The 22012-nt window shown below is 64.0% G+C and overlaps 1 protein-coding gene across 18 annotated transcripts in view; it reads left to right on the forward strand.

Annotated features, from left to right (window-relative positions):
- PLEKHA6 (pleckstrin homology domain containing A6) overlaps positions 1-22012 on the forward strand; it is a 42698-nt gene that overhangs the window by 9098 nt on the left and 11588 nt on the right. For 4 of the 18 annotated variants that reach the window (XM_027659760.1, XM_027659764.1, XM_027659770.1 and 1 more), the window contains exons 1-11: positions 7482-7573; positions 14882-14962; positions 15113-15227; positions 15318-15422; positions 15535-15607; positions 16070-16170; positions 18539-18714; positions 18938-19429; positions 19935-20445; positions 20839-20925; positions 21587-21640. In XM_027659760.1, the coding sequence (XP_027515561.1) occupies positions 15126-15227; positions 15318-15422; positions 15535-15607; positions 16070-16170; positions 18539-18714; positions 18938-19429; positions 19935-20445; positions 20839-20925; positions 21587-21640 (1701 nt within the window). In that variant the 5' untranslated portion in view covers positions 7482-7573; positions 14882-14962; positions 15113-15125. Of the gene's footprint in view, positions 1-2255; positions 2398-6320; positions 6353-7480; positions 7574-14558; positions 14963-15112; positions 15423-15534; positions 15608-16069; positions 16171-17189; positions 17633-18538; positions 18715-18937; positions 19430-19934; positions 20446-20838; positions 20926-21586; positions 21641-22012 lie in introns of those variants that run through there. The other 14 variants (XM_027659762.1, XM_027659769.1, XM_027659771.1 and 11 more) reach the window with 11 other exon arrangements.

Here is a 22012-nt window from a genome sequence, read left to right on the forward strand (position 1 = left end):
CAAGGTGAGAGGTTGTGGGGGGAGGGTGCTGGGGGGGGCGTTTGGGGTGTGCTGCACCCCTCAGCCTTGGGGTGCAGGGCTGGAGGAAGGGTTTGTGGTACCAGCGAGGCTGCCTGGGGCCTTATCTTATCCCTGAGCTTATCACCAGACATGCTTGTGCTGCAGATAAGCAGGACCTTGGGTTCAGACGGGGGTTGTTTGGGGGGAGATGCTCCATGTCCCAGTGCTGGGGCCCCCTGGGCAGCAGGGACATGCTGGGGGGGCTGAACCCCCTGCTCAGGGCTGGAGGGTCTCTCTGTGGCTCCCCAAAACCTCAGTGTGTGAGGGTGGAAGCAACAGAGCAGCCCCTCCTGCAGCCTCCGAGCTCCCAAAGGAGGCACCTTCCCTTGCTCTGATGGTGCAGGAACCAGGGCTGGGAACAGCCTGTGAGGTTTGGCCCTGTCCCTTCTTCTCTGTGAGCTAAACAAAGCGGAGAAAAATCCATTTTTAGGCCAACTTGGTGGCTGTGGGCTCATCTAGGTGCTTAAGTAGAAGAGGTGGATTCAAAACACCCGAGGAGGAGTCTCAGCTTCAACCCCGACCCCCAAAATCTCACTCTGTGCCTGGACCACGTCAGTGGTCTCTACTCTGTTCCCAGGGACTTGTGTGTTGCTGGAAGAAGATGATTTTGGTTGCTGTGGGGCCGTGTTGGTGTGACCAGAGGAGCTGGAGAGGGAGACTGTTGGTGCCCAAGCACTGCCCAGTGCTCACAGGGCACACAGTGGGTGCTGTCCCGGGGGGCCAAAGTCCCTCGGGGTGGCCCTGGGGAGGAAATCCCTGCCCAAGGCTGCCTCACCCCCTCATCCCCAGTCAATCCAGCCTCTCCAAAGGCAAATTTGCTCTTCCAAATTACCCTTGTGGTATGCTGGGGGTCAGGGTGCTGCAGGGGCTGGACCCACCGTGCAGGTGCCCCATGGGAAGGGTCCCCATGCCCTGTGCTGCTGTGGCGTGTCTGTAGAGGCTCTGGGGGCAGCTGGTGGCCCTGCCCAGGGGGCAATGGATGGCAGGGGGTGCCCCAGGAGCTCCTGCTGTGCCTCCCCGTGATCAGGCAGGGCCGGGAGCTCGGCAGGCAGGTGGCTGGGGCGATGCTGCTGCTCGTAAACAGGCTGGGATTGTTTGTGCGCCCCAGGGCCGCTTGTGCAACCGGGGCGGGGAGCTGGGAGCTGGCTCCGAGCACTGCAGGGCTCCCTGCACCCCACATGGAGACTCCTTGGCCGCATCCAGCCCCGGGAGCACCGGGAACACGAGCTGCCCCTTCTCCACCCCGAGCTCCCCAGTGCAGAGACGTGGCCGCAGGATGGAGAGGACCCCGCGGACGTGCCCACTGGGGATCCTCTCCCTACCACGGAGCAGCTTCATCCCCAGCCAGGGAAGCAGTTTTGGGACTCCCCTTTGCGATGCCTGGGACTGTCCCTGTGTCCCTGAGCAGGACACACCACATGGCCACAGCAGCAGAGCCCAGCCTTGCTCCTGGTATGTGGCCACCCCGGTTCTGGGCTGAGCCCAGAGAACTGGGACAAACAGGGCAGGGGTTTGTCTTTCGGGGTGTTTTGACCCGCTGGAGGAAGCACGGGAAGCCCTTCCACACCAGGAAGTCCCGCGGTGGCACGAGGAAGTCCTGGGGTGGCACAGTGTGGCCACAGCCTGGCTCTCAGCCAGCGAGTCCCTGGCGGGCAGAGGGTCCCACCGGGATGGCAACGGGCTCCCACCGCCCTGGGTGCCCTCACTTCCCATCACTGCCGGGTGAGGGGGAAGTTTCCCATGACCACAGGTGACCAAGTCACCTGATCCCAGGAGGTGCCGAGCCCTTCCCGCCCGTTTTACAAGGTTAAAAACTGCACTATTTGCTTTTCCCACATTGCCGGTTTGTTCCCATATCGCCAGGAAGGTGGTGCCCATCCGGTGCCCGCCGGTGGCTCCCTCCCCCCTTTCCCAAAGCCTGCTCCCACTGCCTGAGGTGTTATTTGAACTGGGAAGTTAAAATGCACCTGGAGCACAACCCAAACCAGCGTCGGGCTTCACCCTGAGCCGCTGCCAGCCCAGTGGGGACCGGGCCGGGCAGTGGGGGGCTCGGGCAGCATTGCCGGTGCCGCCGGAGCGCTGGCAGCACCTGGCGTGGCCGGGAGCAGCGGGAGTGGCGTGAGAGGCAGCGCACACACGGGGGTGTGTGTGTGTTTATATAGGAAGGAGCCAACCTACAGGTTCAGGTTTCAGCCCTCGTTTATCAGCCGGGCTGTTCCTGCCGCGCTCGGACGAGGCGGATCCCGGAGGCGAGTGACGCTTCTCCCCCTTCCTTCCCCGCCAGTGCCGGGGGCTCCAGCCTTGGCACCGACCCACCGCCCTCCCCATGGGCAGCAGGTAGGCTGGGCCAGCTGTGGCTGCTCCGTCCTCGCAGCCCCTGGCCCGTGGTGGTGGGATTGAGGAGGGGATTGGAGGGATGGACGGAGACTCCAAGGGCTGGAGGTGCTGGAGAGGTTTGTGCCGTGCCGGGGCGGCCGAGGGTTTGGTTCGGGAGCCGCTCGCCGCGGGGAGGGCTCGTGGGGAGGGAACATGGCCCCGGATGTCAGCACGGGAGAGGCCCTTCCACCATTCCCCTGGGCAGGTGGCACGGCACACCGGGCACGGCCATGGCACGCGGGAAAGGCCGGCTGTGCTCTCCCAGCAGGAGCCAAAGGGAAGGTGTGGCAGCACAGTAAGGCTGGCATGGCCGGGAGTGGGGCACAGGCAGTGCCTGCACTGAGCTGTGCTTCCAGCTGGGATGCAGGAAGGATCCTGCCCACCCTGTGGGCCATGGCTGGGGGGTTCTCCCTGTGCCCTGTGCCAGGGGCTGGCTCTGAAACATATGGGAGCTGCTGTCCCTGTCCTTAGTGAGCTGGCTGGGAATCTCTTGCAGATTCCAGCTGTGATCTCCTGGAAGTGCTGCTCGAAATCACCTCTCAGGGGAGAGGCACAGCTGTGTCACCTGCTCTGTTCCATTTAAGGGGACATTTTAGAAAGGCCCTTTTGAAGTGACCCTCCTCTGTGGTTTCCATCCCATTGCTCCCAGGCATCCACAGGGATGCCCAGGAGGTGGGAATGAGCTTCCCACTGCTCTCCAGTGCTGGCAGAGTGGTGGGTTTGAAGCTGAGCCTGGTCCTGGCACCATCCTGTTGTCCCCTCCCTTACTGCTCCGTCGATGCTGGGTGAGGAGCTGGGCTCCCTCCTCCCAGCACTGTACCCTTTGCTCCATCCCAGTGCCACAGGGCCACAAATTATTTGGTGACAAGGAGGGACCTTCAGCAGCTTCTGGAGGTGCCCAGCGTAGCACAGAGCTGGGGTGTCACCTCTGTTGTCCCCATGAGGGGATTGCTCCATCCTGCTGGGACAGGAAAAGGGGGGAGGGAAAAGGCACCAGGGCAAGTCGAGTGTATGGATGGCTTTTCCCAGTTGTCGGTTTCCTAAGGAGCTGAGGTTTGTGATCATGTTCCCTTGTTCATTCCCTTGATTCCCAGTGACTTCTGGGTCACACTGGGCTGGGGACACTGGTCTCCACACACGTGGAGCATCCTGCCAGATTCAAGCCCACAGAACAGCAGGAGTGATCTCCCACCTCTCCAGCACCTGACTGCCTCACAGGTATCGTCCCATCTGTGCCCTCTGGAAACTCGGGACAAGCCTCTGGCTCTTCCCAGTGCTGAGCAAACCAGTTCCTTGTGGGGGGCAGCCACTGTGCTTGGTCCTCTCCTGCAGCTCCTTGGTCCTGTGACTGCCTGTGAGTGTCCTTGGGGGGATCCTGTGACCATCCCAAGGGGCTCATCCAGGCTGGCAAAGGCATCACCAGGAGCTCTCCCCAGGCTGGGACTGGCCCAGCTCCAGCGCCAGCCTGGCTTAGGGATCCTGTCCTTCCAGCTTCCCTCCCCGGGCACGGCAGATCCCGAGGGCTGCAGCTCCTTCAGGGCACAGGGAGGGCTGGGACCACATTTATTTACATGATGCTGGGGGAGAAGGAAGGGGGAACTGGCAACAGGCTGTTTGCAAATGGGATTTCTGGGAAGTGGAAGGCTGGCGCACGTTCAGCCTGGAACTGTCCTGATTTCCAATTGGAAACATCCCACGGTGACTAAACTTCGTTCAGGGGTTGATCTCGTTCTGCAGAGCTGCTGAACCCGCCCGGGGGTGGCTGTGGGAGGGGGACAAGGGACATGGCCGGGGCTGTTGGGTGACACAGGGGGTGTGTCCTGTCCCCACGCTGGCTCTGAGCCACCCCGGGAGACTCCGAGGCTCCGGTTGGGTGGCTGTGAGGGGTTCTGAGCTCCCTCTGGTTTCCCTCAGCACATTCCTCGCGTCGCCCCTGCAGCTGCTCCCCGGGGCTGCTCTCGGCTCCCTGCGCTAATGAGGACGCGGGTGGGAAGCTGGGAAGGAGCAGTGATTCACCAGGAAGCTGTTCCCGGCCGTCCCAGGCACGGTCCTGCCACACCAGGGTGTGGTGGGCTGGAGGTGACAGCAAATCGGGGCTGTCACATCTGAGGGCAGCAAGGGAACTGCTGTGGTTCCCCCTGGGATGCTCCACACTGGGATGGCACCACTGCCAGAGCCAGAGGAAAGCTTGGCAAAGGCAGCAGTTCCTGAGCCCAATCCTGGGGTCTGAGGGGGCCTGTGCATGTTTGCTTTGTCTGTTTGCTTGGGAGCAAACCTCCTGCTTCGTGGGACTCCTGTTCCCACTGTGTTGGTACATGGAGGCTGGTGGGATGGGCACATGCCCGGGTGACTCTGGGGCTGGGGGCTGCAGGTGCTGGAGCAGGAGGAGCTGGAGGCATCCAGGGGTGCCAGGCTCGGCTCCTGGGACCTGCTGTGGGCACTCGGGAGCACTTTTGGCTGCTCCACACATTCTCTGGCACCCACACCGTGACCACAGGCTGCTCCCGGGGCCGTGGGACACGCTGCAGGTGGATGTGGGGTCGGAGGGCCGTGGGCAGCGTGGAGCTGCCCAGATCCAACACTCGCCCGTCCTTGGGAGCTGTTTGGTGCAAAGCACTTGCACAACCCCGGCCGTGCCCGTTGCGTCACAGCCGGTTACAAACTGTTCCGAGCCCTGCAGAGGTACAGGATCAGATCTAAAAATGGAGAGTTTCCCCATCCACCGACATCACACCCAGGCCGACGCAAGGGATGTGTGGCATTGCACCGGGAAGGCAACTGGGACACTCCTTGTGCTGCTGGGGGGGGTGACAGGCTGCCCGCGGTGACAACCTGCGGCTGGGCCGGCTCTGCCACGGCGGGAGAGCAGAGCTGCTGCTCCTGCCCCTCCATCCCCGTGGGCACAGGTGGCTGTGCTGGGCCATCGGGGCCGTGGGAGTGTGCCTGGGATCCGTGAGGCTCTTTGCAGAGCCCCGGCTCCAGCAGGTGTGGGGCTCCGTGCCGGCTATGCCAGGAATGTGCCGGATGCGCCGGGACTTGACTGCAGGAGGTCGGGGCACAGAGCCCTGGGATGAATCATTTGGAGGGCTGGCAGTGGCACAGCTCCTGGGCTGGGGCAGAGCCAGGGCTGCCCAACCTCCTGATCCAGAGCCTCTCCGATCCCAAACACCGCTGGGAAGCGGGATTCCATGGTGGCAGCAGGGACACGGGGGGTGGCAGGGTCTGTTCCCAGGTTGTGCCCTCATAACCCTGAGGTGCCACTCTTGTGACTTTAGTTTTAATCTGTCTGAGATGCCAGTGGAAAATTGGGAGTTTAGACAAAAACAATCAATAGACTCCACAGGGAGTGGCACAACGTGACGTGGCTGATGGAGCCCAGGATGGGGATCACCCCACACCCGGTCCTGGTGGGATAGAGTGGGAATGGCAATGCCTGGCATTGCAGAGCCCTGGGACTCACTGCTGGGAGCAGGGAGATGCTTGATTTTATCCCCCTGTTCTGGGCCCTGCGCCCTCTGAGCGCTCCCAGTTCAGGGAACAAGGAGCTCATGGCTTCGTGTCCCACACGGGTGTGGGGAACAGGAATTCCAAAAGCTGTGCCCTGTGCACGGCACATCATGGACACGGGGAGCTGAACCCCATGGCCGGGGGGTCTTATCAGCTGCCGTGCCTGCAGCTCGATCCCCTCTGTGGGTTTTCAGCCGTTTGATGGGGTTTTATCGTGATTGAAACCATCCTGCAGCCGCCCTCCCTCCGCGCTCCAGCCACACGGGGTGGTGCCGTGCAGATGTTTGTCCAAGGCTATTTGTGATCATTCCAGCCCGGACGCCCCCGGCGCTGCAGCTGGGGCTGGAGAAGGCGAAATTCCCTGAGTGTCCGTGTCGGGAAGCTGGAGCTGGGCTGTGGCGCCGGTGCTGTGAGTACTCCAGACCCATGGGAGCCGGGACAGGGATGAGGATTGAGACTCTCTCTGTGTTTGTAAGGAGATCTGGTGGCTGGCCGAGCTGGTGGGACCTGGCTTGGGGTGGTCCTGGGGGCTGGTGACATCATCTGGGCTTGGGGACAGTGGGGATAAGGGCTTGGTCCCCAGGTGCCACTGCACCCCGGGGCTGTGCGGGGACAGAGCGGGGACAGAGCAGGGACAGAGCAGGGCTGCACCAGCTCCCGGCGATGGCGCAGCCGGAGGTTAATCATTCAACCCCTTGGCAGGTTGGGTAACGCAGCCAGCGGCGGGGGGGCGACGGGGACATCTGTCCACCCGCTTCCCAGACACGGGAACTGCCTCCGTGCTCCTCCTGCAGTGCCGGGTGCCTGTGCCCCGTCTCCATGGGGATGTGGTGATCGGGACAGTGCTGCGGGTACCGCAGCGTGCGGGAGACCCCCGGCAGCGGGGGCCAGCGGCTCCGTGTGCCGGCTGAGCGGGAGCCGAGCTGGCCCCCGGCGCGGCCGAGGGAGCCAAGAGCTGCAGCTGGGTTGTAAACACGCCCGGATAAAGTTACAGCCATTGATGTTCCTTTGAAAAGCTGAGCGAAAGGAGAGAGGGAGACCCTCGAGCTGAGATGCTGCCCCACCGAGGGGTGGATGTGCCTCCTGCCTCCGTGGGCAGCCGGGGGGAGCAGCCCCTGCCCTCTGCCCCCTCCTCAGCCCCTCGGGATGAACACTGCTGGCTGTCCCTCAGGGTGGGGAGAGCGGTGTCTTCTGCAGCTCCCACCGGGATGCAGAGGCAGGATACGGCCCTTGGGATGCACAGGAACACACAGGGCTGCTCCCAGGGCTCCTGCTGCCGAGGGAACGGGATGGGAGTGCGTGGAGACAGGACACTGCAGGAGCGGCTGCAGGCCCGTGGGGAGCCCCTTGGAAGCCCCTTCCCATCCCCAGCCCGTTGTCCTGCAGTGACCTGCCGTGTCACGGCGCCGTAAAGGCGCTGTCAGGGGGAGCACAGGACGTCTCCCGGCGCTCCTCCCGCGCCGCACGGAGCCGAGGGGGTTAAGGCCACCGGCAGCTGCCGGGGCTGTTAATGATTGATACCAATGACGGTCTCCATGGGCTGGGAAGGAAAATCATCTACCCCGGCCGGCTGCGGGAGAGACACCGGCTTGGCAGGCGGCGTGGGCAGAGGGGACACGCGGTGGCACCGGTGAGTGTGTGTGTGTGTGTGTGTGTGTGTGTGTGCACCCGTGTGTGCAGTGTCACCGCGGCTGTCATGGCACAGACAGCCCGGCCAGGGCTCACAGACAGCCCTGGCACACAGAGCCCAGCCGTGGCACACGTGGGCCATTGTCTGTGGCCAGGAGCAGCCGGTGCCCCGAGGGCGGCCAGGGCCGTGACTGGCACAGCTGAGCACGCCAGGGAGGGCACGTCGGGCTGTGGGTGTGATTATCCGTGTGTACGATGGGTCACGCAGGTGCTGGGGATTTGTCCCAGCAGGATTTTCCCAGTGCTGCTGCTCCGTAATCCCCGCTCCTGACCCGACCTGGCCGGGGAGGGGTTGGGACCGGGCTGGTTTGATGCCTCGTGCCAGGGATTGCTCAGGACAGGTATTCCTGCCGCTGGAAGTGGTTTCTTAAAGAGCTTAGGGAGAGTTTAAAGCCTCCAGGTGCGGGTCCAGGTGGCGGCTCAGGGGTTGTATGAGTGGGAAAGGTGGCTCTGGGAGCCTGGTGATCCCGGGCAGAGCGGGCTGGGACTCTGCCCCCAGGAAGGGACAATGGAGTGGCTTGGTTAAAGCAGTGCCACACACTCAGTGCTGCCAGGGTCTGGACTGTCACCTGCTCTGCTCCATGTCCTGGGCCACCCCCTCAGGGGGCTGTCACCCTCCCGAATGTCACCCCATGGATCTGAGATGCTGCCGCGCCTGCTCCAACTCTCCGTGTTCTGGCCGGCCGCCCCCGTGGGCCGTGCCTGGGATGGAGCCGGGGTTTCCAGGGAGATAAAACACAAACTCCCGGTGCTTTTTGTGCTTTTTGTGCTTTTCCCCGACCCCAGCTGGCGCAGGAGCGGGGGACTCGCCCTCCCCGCCGCCGGCCACGCTGGCTGCCAGCAGCCGCTTTGTTCTCTGGAAATCCCCGGCCATCCCTGCTCCCGGCCATCCCTGCTCCCGGCCATCCCTGCTCCCGGCCATCCCGCACCAGGTGCTTCTCCCTCTCTCCCTCCCCGTGCACCCTGCCTGGCCGGGAGGGCCCTGGGTGATGGTGGTGACGTTGCTCATGGGCTGCGGGTGCCCGGGAGCCTCCACCCGCCCTTCCCGAGGACTTTGCCCGGCTTGGCAAGCCCGGCACAACAGCCCTGCTGCTTCCCAGAGGATCCAGCTCAGGCTTTTCCTCCTCCCCTCCCGAGTTCCCGTGGGAGCTCGGAGGGATGATGGCGAGCTGAAGGCCAGGGTGTGCTTGTAGGAGTGGGGGGTCCTGGGCTGGCGTTTGGGGTCTGGGGGTCCTGGGCTGGTGTTTGGGGTCTGGGGGGTCCTGGGCTGGTGTTTGGGGTCTGGAGGGTCAAGATGCTTTGGCAAATGGCTCTAAAAGCAGCAAGGATGTGACACTGGGGACATTGCTGCAGGCACAGCCCTGGCTGGGCCATTGCTGCTGCTGCTGCAGCGACTTCTGAGTGGGGTCAGTGGTGACACCTGGGATGTGGCAGCAGAAGGAAGGGGGGGCTTGGCCACCACATCCCTTGTTTTGGCTCTGGGAAGGCTCTTGCCAGCATTGAGCCAGGGTGGTCCCTGCCAGGGCACTGTGGTGGCAGCTGATGGGCGCAGTCTGCCAGAGGGGTGAGGTGGCAGTGGGGACGGGGGGCTTGGACTGGCACCCTCTCTCTTGGGACTCTTTTGGCACCCTGGATTTTGGGGCTGCTCTCACAAGTCCAGCAGCCCAGAGCTGGGATGGCCCCACGTGGAGACTCTGGAGCAGCCCAACTGCTGGCACCTGCCCTCCACCTGCCAAACTTCATTTCATTAATTTTTTTTTATCCCTATTGCGCCTCGAGCCCCTGCACCCCTGTGCTGAGTGGGGTGGACCTGGGCTGTGGTGGGTCCCCTTTATTAGTGCATTATAATCTGTCTGTTCCCACCCCGGGCTCCTCTTGCAGTTTGGGATTTGGCAGTTTGCACTTGCTCATCCAAGGGTGGATTCTCCCTGCCAGGCCCTCACAGGGGCTGTGGGGGACAGGGTGACCTGGAGTCCCTTCCCATGGGTGCTGAGCACTGCAGTTAACTGGGAGAGAAGGATTTTCAAGGGCTGCAGTTGGAGGAGAGGGATGTGGCTCGGGAGGAGAGGGAGAGGTGAAGAAAGGGCTAGAAAAACAGAGGAGGGAGGCCAATGCACAGGGCGTGTTTGGCTGGTGGCCACACAAGCCCCTTCCTTGGGAGCTGCCTGGATACTGGAAACAGGAGCAAAACCTTTGGATAACAAGTTTTCATTATCACTTCGGGGGGTTGGCTCCCTGCCTGCCCCTGCCCCTGGCGTGGCAGATCCCAGCAGCTGCTGTGGGGACCCCCCCATCCCTGACCCCCCCGAGCCAGGGGCTGTGAGGGAAGCGCTGAGGCTTCTGCCAGAGCTGGAATCGGGGCTGGGGCGTGGGAGGACGCAGGGCTTGGATCCTGGAGGCACAGGGCCAGCCTGGGAGCTGGAGGGATGGTGTTGGCCCGGGCGAGGCTCCAGCAGAGCTCCACGGCTCCAGCATCGCACCCTGGCAGGGCCGGTCAGGGTCCCCACAGCCCCCCTGCCCTGCTCTGGGTTTAGGGCTCAGCAGGCCCCAGGGGTGAGCCTGCACCTCCCCTCTTCCCACTGCTGGATAACAGCCAGGAGAGAAGCCCTGGGAAGGGCCCAGGAGTGGGAATGGTTCCCATTAGCTGAGGTGGGCTGCACACGGGGGGTCTGGGGGCTGCTGGGCTGCCTCCAGCCAGCTGAGCCAGGCTTGCTGTCTGTCTTGGAGGGGACCAGCAGCTTTTCCCAGGTGCATCCCACCTTCTCCACAAGGAGGGGTCCTGTCGTGCCAGCTGGGAATGCAGCAGGAGCACAACTGGCATCACCTGCAGGGCTTTGCCTCAAGGTGGGGCGTGTTGAGGGGCCACTTCCCTCCTCATCCACCTGCCCAGGGCAAGTCTGGGGTTTGAAGAGCAGGAAAGCAGTGACCTCGATGGGCTGTGGGAGGGTGGGGGCAGCCAGGGGGTTTGTCCCTCTGCTCCCAGCGAGCTCCAGCTTTGGAGAAGGGGAAGAACAGCAGCGTTGAGGGAAAGTTTTGTTCCCCATTTGTTGCATTTATTCCCTTGTCCTGCTCCAGAGGAAAAGCAAGAGGAGGTTCAGAGGGGTTTCCTTTGATGTTTCGCTGAGGAAGAGCATGGACTCTTCTCCCCCTCAGCTCTCCTGGGAGGTCTGGGGGAGCCTCCACCCCTGAGCTGCTGTTTGGAGCCCTGAAGCATGTCCAGTCCATCGGCCACGGGTCTGACCCTGCCCTCCCCCGGCACCAATGACTGTGACACAGCCCAGCTGGTGCCGGGAGCACAGCGCCTGCTCCGGGCTGGAAAACGGGGCTGGACCCGGCTTAAAGGGTCCCAACCCTGGCACAGACCCCCGGGACACTGAACAGGGCTGACAGAGGGGAAACCCCAACACTGGGGGGCACAGAGCCTCCAGTGCAGCCAGAGGTGGGTCCTGTGGCTCCTTCCCTGCTCCTGCCACACTGTCCCCTGCCACTGCCATCCCCAAAAGGGGCCACACCTCACCTGGCAGGTCCCTTTCCACCACGTTGGCCATGCCACCAGGTGAGCATTGGCTTTTGTCACACTGGGGAGCTGGCACGTCCCCGGGGCCGTTGGAGGACCTTGACCCCGGATCCTTGGCACTGGCAGGAGGTGGTGATGGAGGAGCGGGTGAGTCGCTGTGATGGGGATGTGGGGGCATGGGGAAGGAGGGACATGGGGACAACCAGTGCTGGGGGTTTTGCCAGTGCTGGGGTTGCTGGCACAAGGCTGGTGCTGCCCCTGGGCGTTGTGGTGGTGGTTCCTCTGTGGAAGTGTCTCTCCCTGTGCCAGCAGGGAGAGCAGCGATGGCACCACGGGGCATCTCCACACCCGAGGTGCCCTAAAAAGGTGGATTGAGTTGGTTTGGGAGTAGTGATGCCACAGTGTTGGCACATGGTGGGGACGTGTTTCCTGTCCCTGGTTGCTCCCTGACACCCTCCTGGCTGGGACCACTGGTGCCAGTTGAGGGGCAGCAGGGGCATCCCTGAGGTGGGCACTGGTGCTGAGCTCACCCCAAGGGGGTGGAATTCAAGGCACTGTTTTTTGGGAGGAGCAGGTGGATGATGGGATGGCCGGGTGGGCAGTGCCCGGGGTGCTGGGGGAGCAGGATGGAGCCCAGGCGCTGTCCCGTGCTCCACTTCCTTCTTTGGAGGTTTCTTTGAAATGCCAGCGCTGCCTCCCTCCCTCCCTCCCTCCCTCCTCCTCCTAAGGATTATACCAGCCCTGATGGATTTGGATTCACTTTCCAAAGGCCAGGCGGGGTGTGGGTCACCCCGAATCCTGCTCCTCCCTGCTCTGAACCTGCTGGGCTGTGAGGTCTCCCCGGAATTTGGGGGGGCTGATGCCTCACAGGGTCTGTGCCCCCACTGCTGGGGTGGTCGGTGCTCGAGCCCGTCCTGCTTCCTGGGATTTTCTCTCGGCGTGACCTGGGGAAGGAACAGCCGCGGGGGAAGGGGTGGGGGGGATGATTTGGGGACAGAAGCGGGGGGGAGGGATGCAGCCGGTGAATCCAGGGCAGCGACAGAGCTCATCTCAGCGCGGCTGCTCCCCCGCCCTGACACCCCCCCTTCCCAGGCAGCAGCCCCCGTGCTCCGCTGCCCTGACCGGGGTGGGGGGACCCCATAGCCCCCCTGCCAGCCCTCTCAGCCCCCCACAGCCCCTCGACCTGCCCCTCTGGCCCTTCTCCTGCCGCCGGCGGCTCCCCGGCCCCGCACCGGTGCTGGGGGAGGCGGCGGTGCCGCGCTGCCCTTCGCTTCTCCTCTGCGCGGGGACGCGAGCGGGAGCTGTTTGTCCCCGCTGTCGCCTGCCCGCCGGCTGCCGCACACCGGGGCTGCCCAGCCCCGGAGCCACCGGAGCCACCGGAGCTCCGCTGCCGCCGGGAAACGCCAATGCCACCGGGCACGGGGCGCGGGGTACTGGGACGACTGGGAGAGAGAGAGAGAGAGAGGGAGAGAGAGGACAAGCAGAGCCTTCTCCTGCCGCCTGCATCCCCCTGCCCGCCCCGGGCTGCCCCCCCCGGCAGGTGCCATCGCCCCGCAGCGTGGTGGCACCTTGGTGGCACCGTGGTGGCACCCGGCGCTGTCCGTGCCCGCCGTGGCCATGCCGGGAGCCCGGAGCTGGCGCTGAGCTGGGAGGGCCCCTGGCACGATGCTGAAGTTCCGGGCGGACCGGCGGGTGAGGTAGGAGCCCCGGGAGGGCTGGGGGGGACCCGGGGGGAGCCGCGGGCGGGCGGCGGCGAGGGACCCTCAGCCCGGGCAGTGGCTGCTGCATTGCAGTGCTTGGGAGGCGATGGGAACCCGCGAGTTTCTGGAGCGGGGTCAGCCCAGGGAGCTGCTGCCGGGCGCTGGTTTCAGGAGGTTCTTCGGCTGTTTCGGGGGTATTGCCTTGTCGGGGGGTGGGGGCAGACCTGGGACGGGGGGAGGCACCGGGAGGAGCCGTGGGGCTGCAAAGGGTGCATGTCCTGAGCTTGGCGGCGGAGCAGGGAGAGTCCAGCCTGCGGGGACAGAGACCTGCTGCGGTGCAGGGTCGTGGGCAGGGAGGTGGGGACCCCCTGAGTGGGGTTCTGGCACATTGGTGGGTCCTGGCAGCACCCACTTCCCACATCTGGTGCTTTCGGGGTGCTGCTCACTTGGCATTTGCCTCCTCCCCATGTGTCAGCACCATGGGGGGGCCTGAGACCTGCCCCAGTAGCTGTGCTTTGAACCCCTCTGAAGTCAGTGCTGGGGAAAAAAGGGTCTGGGAGCAGCTCCAGCCCTGGTGGTAGAACCCCCTCAGCTGCTGCTGGAGCGTGGGCTGGGCAGGATAACTCGGGTCGGTCGTGGCACAGACAAAACAGGTGCTGGGGGGTTCTGAGGAGTGACCCCCCCCTCGTTGCAGGGTGCACACACACTCTCCGGGTTTTTAAGATGCCCCCGAGCGTGGGGAGCACTGGCAGAGGGGATCAGACCCATGGCAGGGCAGAGGGTGGGACCTGCAAGGGGGAGCAGCTCAGCAGTGCTTTTTTGGGTAGGAAGTGGTTAATGCCTTCAGGGCCTGGCAGCAGCCCAGGTTGGGGTGAAGCTCGGGATGGGATGGTCTTGGCAGCTGCGTTTTCTTGCTCAAACTTCCCCTGTTTTGCTGACATGCAGGAGTTTGGTGTCACGCTGGGCTGCTGGGGGGGGGGGCACCCATGTCCCGGTGCCTGGCAGCTTTGGGAAGGAGGGAGGTCACGGGGATGGGGTCCAGTGCAAACTTCCTGGGATGGAACCCTGAACCTGTGGGTAAACCTTGTCCTTTCCTCCTGGGAAGCAGCGTGGGAGGGGGTTCCCCAGGTGAAGCAGTGAAGTGCTGGGGGTGCCCAACAACATCAGCTGCGTGGGACAGGGGCAGGGACATGGCACAAGGTGCCAGCTGAGCCTGGCAGGAGCCCAGTCTCTCTGCTCCTGGCACTACCAGGGAGCTCAGCACAGCCACCTTTAGCTGTACCCAGCACCACCAAACCAGCAACAGCTTGTGCTGGGGGCCCTGGGCTGGTGTTTGGGGTCTGGGGGGTGCACAGCCCTCCATGGCCAGGTGACCCTGCTCTAAACCTTGCAGTGTTTTGGCAAATGGCTCTAAAAGCAGCAGGGGGAGGGTGTGACATTGGGGATGTCGCTGCAGGCACAGCCCTGGATGGGCCATTGCTGCTGCTGCTGCTGCAGTGACTTCTGAGTGGGGTCAGTGGTGACACCTGAAACGTGGCAGCAGAAGGAAGGAGGGCTTGGCCACCACAGCTCTTGTTTTGGCCCCCAGTGAGCTGAGCACTTTTTGGGAAATGCCAGTGAAATCTCTGTGTGAGAGATTTCCCTTCCCAGAGAAAGGAACAGAGCTGGGGAAGGGTCTGGAGCACCAGGAGCAGCTGAGAGGGCTGGGGGGGCTCAGCCTGGAGAAAAGGGGGCTCAGGGGGGACCTTCTCGCTCTCTGCAACTCCCTGACAGGAGGGGGGAGCCAGATGGGGGTCTGGCTTCACTTCCAGGGTGGCCCACCTGGATGTGGCACTTGGGGACACGGTTTAGTGGTGAACACAGCGGTGCTGGGCTGATGGCTGGAGACTCAGTGACCTTAGAGAGCTTTCCAACCTTCGTGATCCCATGATTCCGTGATTCCACGAGAGATCCAAAGTGATCCAAAGTGCGGGGTTAGCAGGATGGGTCTCTGTGGGGGGCTCTTAACAACCACCCCCCTCCCGTTCCACAGCCACAATGAAAGGCGGAACACCTTCCTGCACCCAGTGACGGGACAGGTCCCCGAGGACAGCTCCAGACTCGACTTGCACAAGTAAGTTGGCTCCCAACTCTCCTGCTTTCAGGGCCTGGGAGTGGCTGGTGATGGGGGGATATGGTGGGAGGGTGGGCTGGGAGTGGTGGGGGACAGCTCCTGCGGGGTGGAGGGACACAGACATGCTGACCTGGCTCCCCTGTGCTGCAGGCCCACCTCGGACATGTCCAGCAAAGCGGGCAGCAAGCGGCCGCCCACCGTGCCCAGCGAGCCCCCCGGCCACGCCATGGTGTCGGAGGGACCCCCGGAGCGCCCCGGAGGCCGGGTGGGTGCCCGGCACCGCGGGGCACGGCAGGGAGGAGCAGGGACGGGGCGCCAGGGACCCCCCCTGAGCGGCTCCTCTGCCCCCCTGCAGGCCCCGCGCTCCTCCCGCAAGGGCATCGCCTTCGGGAAGCGCTCCAACTCCATGAAGAGGAACCCCAACGCCGCCGTCACCAAGAGTGGGTGGCTCTACAAGCAGGTACAACCCACGTGCTGGGTGCTTTGCCTCCCCCCGGGGTTGTCACCCCCCTTGCCAGCCCTGCAGCACCCCCCTGGGCACAGCCATCCCTCTCACGGCCCCTCTCTCGCAGGCCAGCTCGGGGGTGAAGCAGTGGAACAAGCGCTGGTTTGTGCTGGTGGATCGGTGCCTCTTCTACTACAAAGGTACAACCATGGGCACCAGTCCCAATGCCCCCCCCCCCAAAAGCTTGTGCCCCCCCCCCCATCGTGACCCGGTTCCCACCAGCCGGGTGCCTCCGTGCGATCCCAGGCTCTTTCCAAGCTCAAAGGAGGGTGTGCCGGGGGTGGGTGAAGGGGTCTGGGGGTCCCAGCACCTTGCTGTAGGGGTGTTTGCTGTGCTGGGGACCTGAGGGGTTGATGCAGAGCCTTCCCTGCCTCCCTGGCAGCTCCTGGGCTCAGCCCTGGGCGGGCATCAATAATTGAGGAGGCTGTTTGTGAGCCAGGCAGAGCTGCGGGAGCAACAGGCGGGCAGTGCATTCCCACAGGTGGGCTCCCTGTGTGCCCCCCTGGGAAGGAGCAGTGGGATTGGGGGCGTGTCTCTGCTGGGAGGGCAGCCGGAGCTCCCAACTCCTCTGTGTCTGTGTAACCCCAGCGTTCCCCCCCTAGATGAGAAGGAGGAGAACATCCTGGGCAGCATCCCCCTCCTCAGCTTCCGCGTGGCGGCCGTGCAGCCCTCGGACAACATCAGCAGGAAGCACACGTTCAAGGTCAGGGGCTGGGAGGGGACAGGGCACTGGGGGGCACTGGGGTGGTGGTGATGCTGGCAGGGTCCCTGCTGCTCTTCTGGCTTTCTCGGTGACGGGGCTTGGAGCAAGCTGGGGTGAGGGCTGACTGCATATCCCGGGATCCCCTGTGGATACGCCGTGTGGATCTGCCTTCTGCCGGGGAAACTGAGGCACACGTGGGCTGAGCAGCATCCCCAAGGTCACCAACCCCTGCTGCTGCCCCCCAGCCCAGGGCAGAGCTGGGTGCAGGGCCTTGCTGGATGCTCCTACCCCTCTCCCCGTCCCAGTTTCCCCTCTCCATCACTGCTCCCACCAGCCTGTCCCACCGGCTGCCGCGGCGCTTCCTGGCAGCATTCCCAGAGCCAGGCATGGAGGTGTCCCCAACTCTGGCTCTGCTGAGCTGTTTGCCTGGGAAGTGTAACTGGAAGGGAGGAGCCCCTGATGAGTTACTGCCGTGGGGCTGGAGTGGAGAGCAGAGCAGGGAGAGGTGAGGGTGGCTGCTGCTCCCCCACATCCATTCCTGGCATCAGAGCAGGGTCTGAGCTTCCCTGGCACTTGTGGGCATCACTGGGCACCTTTGGCATCACGAGGCACCTTCACCAGCACAGCTGCTCATGCTGCCCATGGTCGTGGGTCACGTTGGCACCCACTTGTTGATGGGCCAATGCCCTTGTGCAAAAACTCAACCTGCACCTTTCCCATGCCCAGAGCCGGTGCTGGGTCCCTGCAGGGCACTGCTGAGGAGCGTTTCCAGCCTAAGGGATGGATTTTTGTAGCTTCCACCCTTAAACCTGCAGCTGGGAGGGCTCAGCCTGGAGAAAAGGAGGCTCAGGGGGGACCTTCTGGCTCTGCAACCCCCTGACAGGAGGGGGGAGCTGGGGAGGGGTCAGGCTCTGCTCCCAGGGAACAAGGGACAGGAGGAGAGGGAACGGCCTCCAGCTGTGCCAGGGGAGGGTCAGGTTGGATATTAGGGAAAAATTTCTTTCTGGAAAGGGCTGTCAGGCATTGGAAAGGGCTGCCCAGGGAGGTGGTGGAGTCCCCACCCCTGGAGGTGTCCAAGGAAGGACTGGACGTGGCACTCAGTGCCCTGGGTTGGGGGACAAGGTGAGGACTGGGCACAGGTTGGACTTGATGGTCCTGGAGGGCTTTTCCAACCTCAAACATCCCGTGATTCTATGAAATGTCTCTGTGACACCGGTGGGGAAAAGCCTTGCAAAGCTGCTGCCCATGAGCTGAGCTTTGCTGAGCTCCGTGCTGGTGTTCCCCAGGCTTTGGGAGGATGGTTTTGTCCAGAGAAGGGTAGAGAGGGTCCCAAGGGCCGGGGGAGGTTTGTTCCTGCCCCGCTGACCCCGTGTCTGTGTTTCCTCCTCCTCCCTCTGAGGATCCCCGGACAGGAGGGGTCTCTTCGTGCCACCCACCACACCAGCACCCAGCCACCACCTAGGTAGTACCTTCTTGTGTTTCTGGTGCATGCAGAGGGTGAGGGACCCCCAGGCTCGCCCGCATGCTCCGCCCCTCCCACTCCCACTAATCCAGAGGGTGAATCCCTTTGATTGCATCTTTTCCTCTGGCTGCAGAGCTTGCAGAGGCAGGAGTGCATGGGGGGCTCAGGAGGTGACCCCCAGCTGGGCACAGTGCCCATGTTCTGGGGAGGATGGAAACCCAAGGGAGGATTTTAATCAATCAATAAAAAACACCAATTTTTTTTTTTTAATTTTTTTATTTTAAGAGATTGAGCCCTGAAAGTCTTTCAGGGGAAAAACCCTCCTGCTTCCCTCCTTTTCTTCCTCCTTGCATGTTCCCATCCCTTTCCAGAGAGGGGGAAGGTGGAAGCTTCAAAAAGGCCCTAAATAACCACGTGCCTTCCAGCACATTCTGGGTGGAGAACGGGCACCAACATCTTGCAGCAAAAGCAAACCTTTTGCCCCCCCCAAAAAATATTTTCCGGGCCAAGAAACCACCTTCCCCCTCACCCTGCATGGATGATGCTCCAACACTGCTGCTGCTCTCGCTGGGACATAAACCCTTCCCCGGCCCCCCTGTGCCCCACGGGGACCCACTTGGGGTGCAGCAACCTCTGTACTGGGGTGCTGCTCCTCTGCTGGGGGGCTCTGGGCAGGGCTGCTGAACACCTCTGGGAGTGACCCCAGGGGGATCATGACCCCAGGGATCATGACCCTGCAGAGCCTTCCTCCTGCTCGGTGGGAGGGTGCATGCGGCTGGGAGGCTCCTGCAGCGGGGAAGGACCACTCCTGGCTTCTCCTGCGCTGGCAGGACCTCGTGCCGGGGTGGAAGTGGAGCTCTCACCCTCCTGTCTCTCTCTCTCTCCCACTTGTGTGCCCCCCTGCAGGTGACGGTGTGCTGGGTGGAGGAGATGCCGGCGAGTAACGGGCAGTCCGTGTCTCCCCAGGCCGAGCACGCCGGCATCCGCACCTACTTCTTCAGCGCCGAGAACACGGAGGAACAGGAATCCTGGATCCAAGCCATGGGCGAGGCCGCCCGGGTGCAGATCCCCCCGACCCAGAGGTCAGCACCCACCAGCTCCCTGTGCCATCCCTCTGCCCTGCTCTCCCGGGGATGGGGGGGTACGTCACGGCCGGGGACTTTTGGGATCACGAGGGACCCTCTGGAGAAGGGAGCTGGGTCGGCGCCGGCCCCCCGAGGCCAAGGGAGGGTCAGGACGTTGTGGCCACCCCGGGAGCGTCACAGAGGGAAGTTGACCTCTCTCTCCCATCTTGGCATCCCCCAGGCACGAGAAGCCGGACTCGGAGAACATCCCGCCCAGCAAACACCACCACCACCTGCACTGCAACAGCGCCCACCGCGAGCACCCCAAAGCCGACCCCGACGCCAAGACCCGCGGGGAGGGCGATGGCCGCGGCTCCGAGAAGATGGAGAGGAAGCCGGAGCGGGCGGAGGGCAAGAAGGAGCCGCTGGCCAAGGCCAACGGCGTGGGCGGGCAGGAGGGGCCCTCGGAGCCCGGCAGCCCCTACCCCGAGGCGCTGCGGGGGCCGGGCAGCGCCGAGCGGCCGCCGCAGCCCAACGGGTGGCCGTACCCGTCCCCCAGCCGGCCCGGCAGCACCGCCTTCCCCCCGCCCGACGGCGAGAGCAGGGACCCCCGCCGGGCCGCCGCCCCCCGCCCCAACCCCGACAAGGTGGCCCAGCGCAAGAGCTCCATGACGCAGCTGCAGCAGTGGGTGAACTCCCGCCGGGGGAACGTGCCCCCCGAGGAGCTGCGCAGGTGAGACCCCGCTCCCTTCTGCCAGGCTTGTCCTTCGGGTGGTGCTCTGGGAATGTTCTTCCCCTTCCCGCCCGCTTCCTGCCCTGCTGGGGTCAGAAGATCTCCTTTCTGGCTCTCCTTTCTCTCCGTGTGTCGGCTCTGAGCTGCGTGGGGGACGCCCCAAAGAGTTGAGCAGGGTGGATTTGGGGGAGGTGGATTTTTGGGGGTCCCCGGGAGGAGGGATTCCAGGAGCAGAGGCCTCCCTGGGAGGAGGGATACAAGGAGAGGAGGCCACCACAGGATCTCTGGAAGAGGAATGCCAGGAGGGAAGGCCACCATGGGATCCCTGGAAGAGGGATGCCAGGAGGGGTGGGCACCTTGGAGTCCCTGGGAGGAGGGCTGCCAACCAGCCAGCTTTCCAGACACTAGTGTTGGAGCTGCCTGCTCCAAGTCTGTCCTTTCCCCCTGGACCCTGGGCACTGCCTGCCCTCCAGCCTGGCTCTCACAACCCTCTTCCCCGCTCCAGCCCCACCAGGTTTTACCCTGTGCCTCGCCGGGTGCCCGACTACTATTCCCCCTACTCGCCGCAGTACCCCGAGGAGTACCAGTACTACCCCGCGGGCGTGCGCCCCGACAGCATCTGCTCCATGCCCGCCTTCGACCGGGTGAGCCCGCCCTGGGCGCTGGAGGACAAGCGCCACTCCTTCCGCAACGGGGGCACCTTCCAGCTGCGGGACTGGAAGGACCCGGCCGGGTTCGGCCGGCAGGACGTGCCGCTGTGGCTGCCGGCCCCGGGGAGGCAACCGCCCTACCTGGACGAGGTGGACGCGGCCTCGGGCTCCCTGCGGAGGATGTCGCTGCAGCCGCGGTCCCGCTCGGTGCCGCGCTCGCCCAGCCAGGGCTCCTACAGCCGGCCGCGGGTGTACTCGCCCGTGCGCTCGCCCAGCGCCCGCTTCGAGCGGCTCCCGCCCCGCGGTGACGAGATCTACGCCGACCCCACTCCCTTCATGATGAGGCGGTCCATCAGCTCGCCCAAGGTGAGGGCCCGCCCGCCGGGATGTGCTGGGATGGAGGGGGACTCTCGCCGGGCAGGGCAGGGCAGGGGGGCTGCGGCACGGCATGTCCCCTCTGCGTGCACAGCCTGGCCTCAAAGGGCCACCTTGCAGCAGCTGGTGGCTTTGGGGACCCCTCTGGTGATCCTGCAGAGCTGCCCTGGCTGTGGTTGTTCCAGAGGAATGGATGGATGAATGGGGTGGGGTGCTCAGGGCCACCACGGGTGATGTGCTCCCAAGCAGGGAGTGCTGGTGTCCCTGTGCCAAAGCCAGGCCTGACCCTGCTGGGGGCCGGGGTCTGTCCTGTCCTGTGCTTTCTGGCTCTCACACGCCTCTCACGTGTCTCTGATTTTGGGGTGGGGTCTCCTCTCTTCACAGTACGACTACCTGGGTGACAGGCGGCCTGTCCCCCCCGGAGTGTATCCGTACCACTTCCCAGCATCCCCCACCATCCACGACAAAATGGTACGTGCGCTGCTGGCCCAGGGAGGACGGGGGGCAGTTTGGGGGGTCCCCACTCAGATGGTCAAGGAGGAATCACTGCACTCCAGGGGCAGCTTTGTGGGTCACAGCTGGGCTGCTCTGGGCCAGGTTGGGACTGCAGGTCCTTTTACTGGTCCCTCCTGGCCATTCCCAAAGGAAATCCTTATGGAAGGGCCCCTGGCCCCCACTCTGCAGCAGTGGGACACCCTTGGACCCCTGTCTTCCCCAGGGTGGTCCCTGCCTGAGGCTGGTGCACCCCCTGCCTGTCCCCCTCTGCTTCCTCCCTTCTGGCGACAGCTGCTGCGTTTCCCTGCATTGTTTCCTCTCGGAGGGGCCGGAGCTGGTGGGGTGGCACCGAGAGGTCCCCCCGCAGAGCACGACCCCAAAACCACGGGGCAGGACCATCGGAGGAGGGAGAAGCCTGAGCTACCATAAGCCACCCATGCTGCCATCCATCCTCGTAGCCGCAGGGTGACCGGGGTCCGCAGGGCACGGCCAGGGCGGCGTTCCTGGCTCTGTGCCCCGGAGGTGCCTCATTTCCCAGCCAGGAGGCCTTTCCATAGCCCTCACCTAACTGCTTTTGCTTCTTCTTTTATATGTTTTGCCGTTCGTTTCTTGCCGCGTGCCTGCTGGCTCCTGGTAGGATGAACTTTTAGACCTTCAGTTGCAAAGAAACCTAGAGTATTTGGACCAGCAGGTAGGCAGAGCTGGCTGCCAGCCCCACCTCACCTGCTGCTTTAGTCCCCTCGTGCCCTCCCCGTCCCCAGCGGCTCTCCCCTTCCCTCCCGGCGCAGCATCTCGTCCATCCATCCATCCATCCATCCTCACCCTTCTTGGCATTCCAGCAGCACGAGTTGGTCTTTGGTTTGCTTCTTCCATCCTCCCCATCCGTAGGGTCGCTCATTGCTTGGCAGAAAGTCCCCCCTGACAGTGCCTCTGTGTGGTGTGCTGGAGATGGGGGGCGTGGGGGGGAGCCAGGGCAGCTTCCTGCATTCCTGGGGTCTCGGGGAGCTGCCCTGGGGTCCAGGGGGTGCAGTGGCTCTGAAACCCCCCCTGGTCAGTGCTGGAC

Source organism: Corapipo altera, unplaced genomic scaffold (genome assembly GCF_003945725.1).
Source record: "Corapipo altera isolate COAL_440 unplaced genomic scaffold, ASM394572v1 77b, whole genome shotgun sequence".
Lineage (NCBI taxonomy): Eukaryota > Metazoa > Chordata > Aves > Passeriformes > Pipridae > Corapipo > Corapipo altera.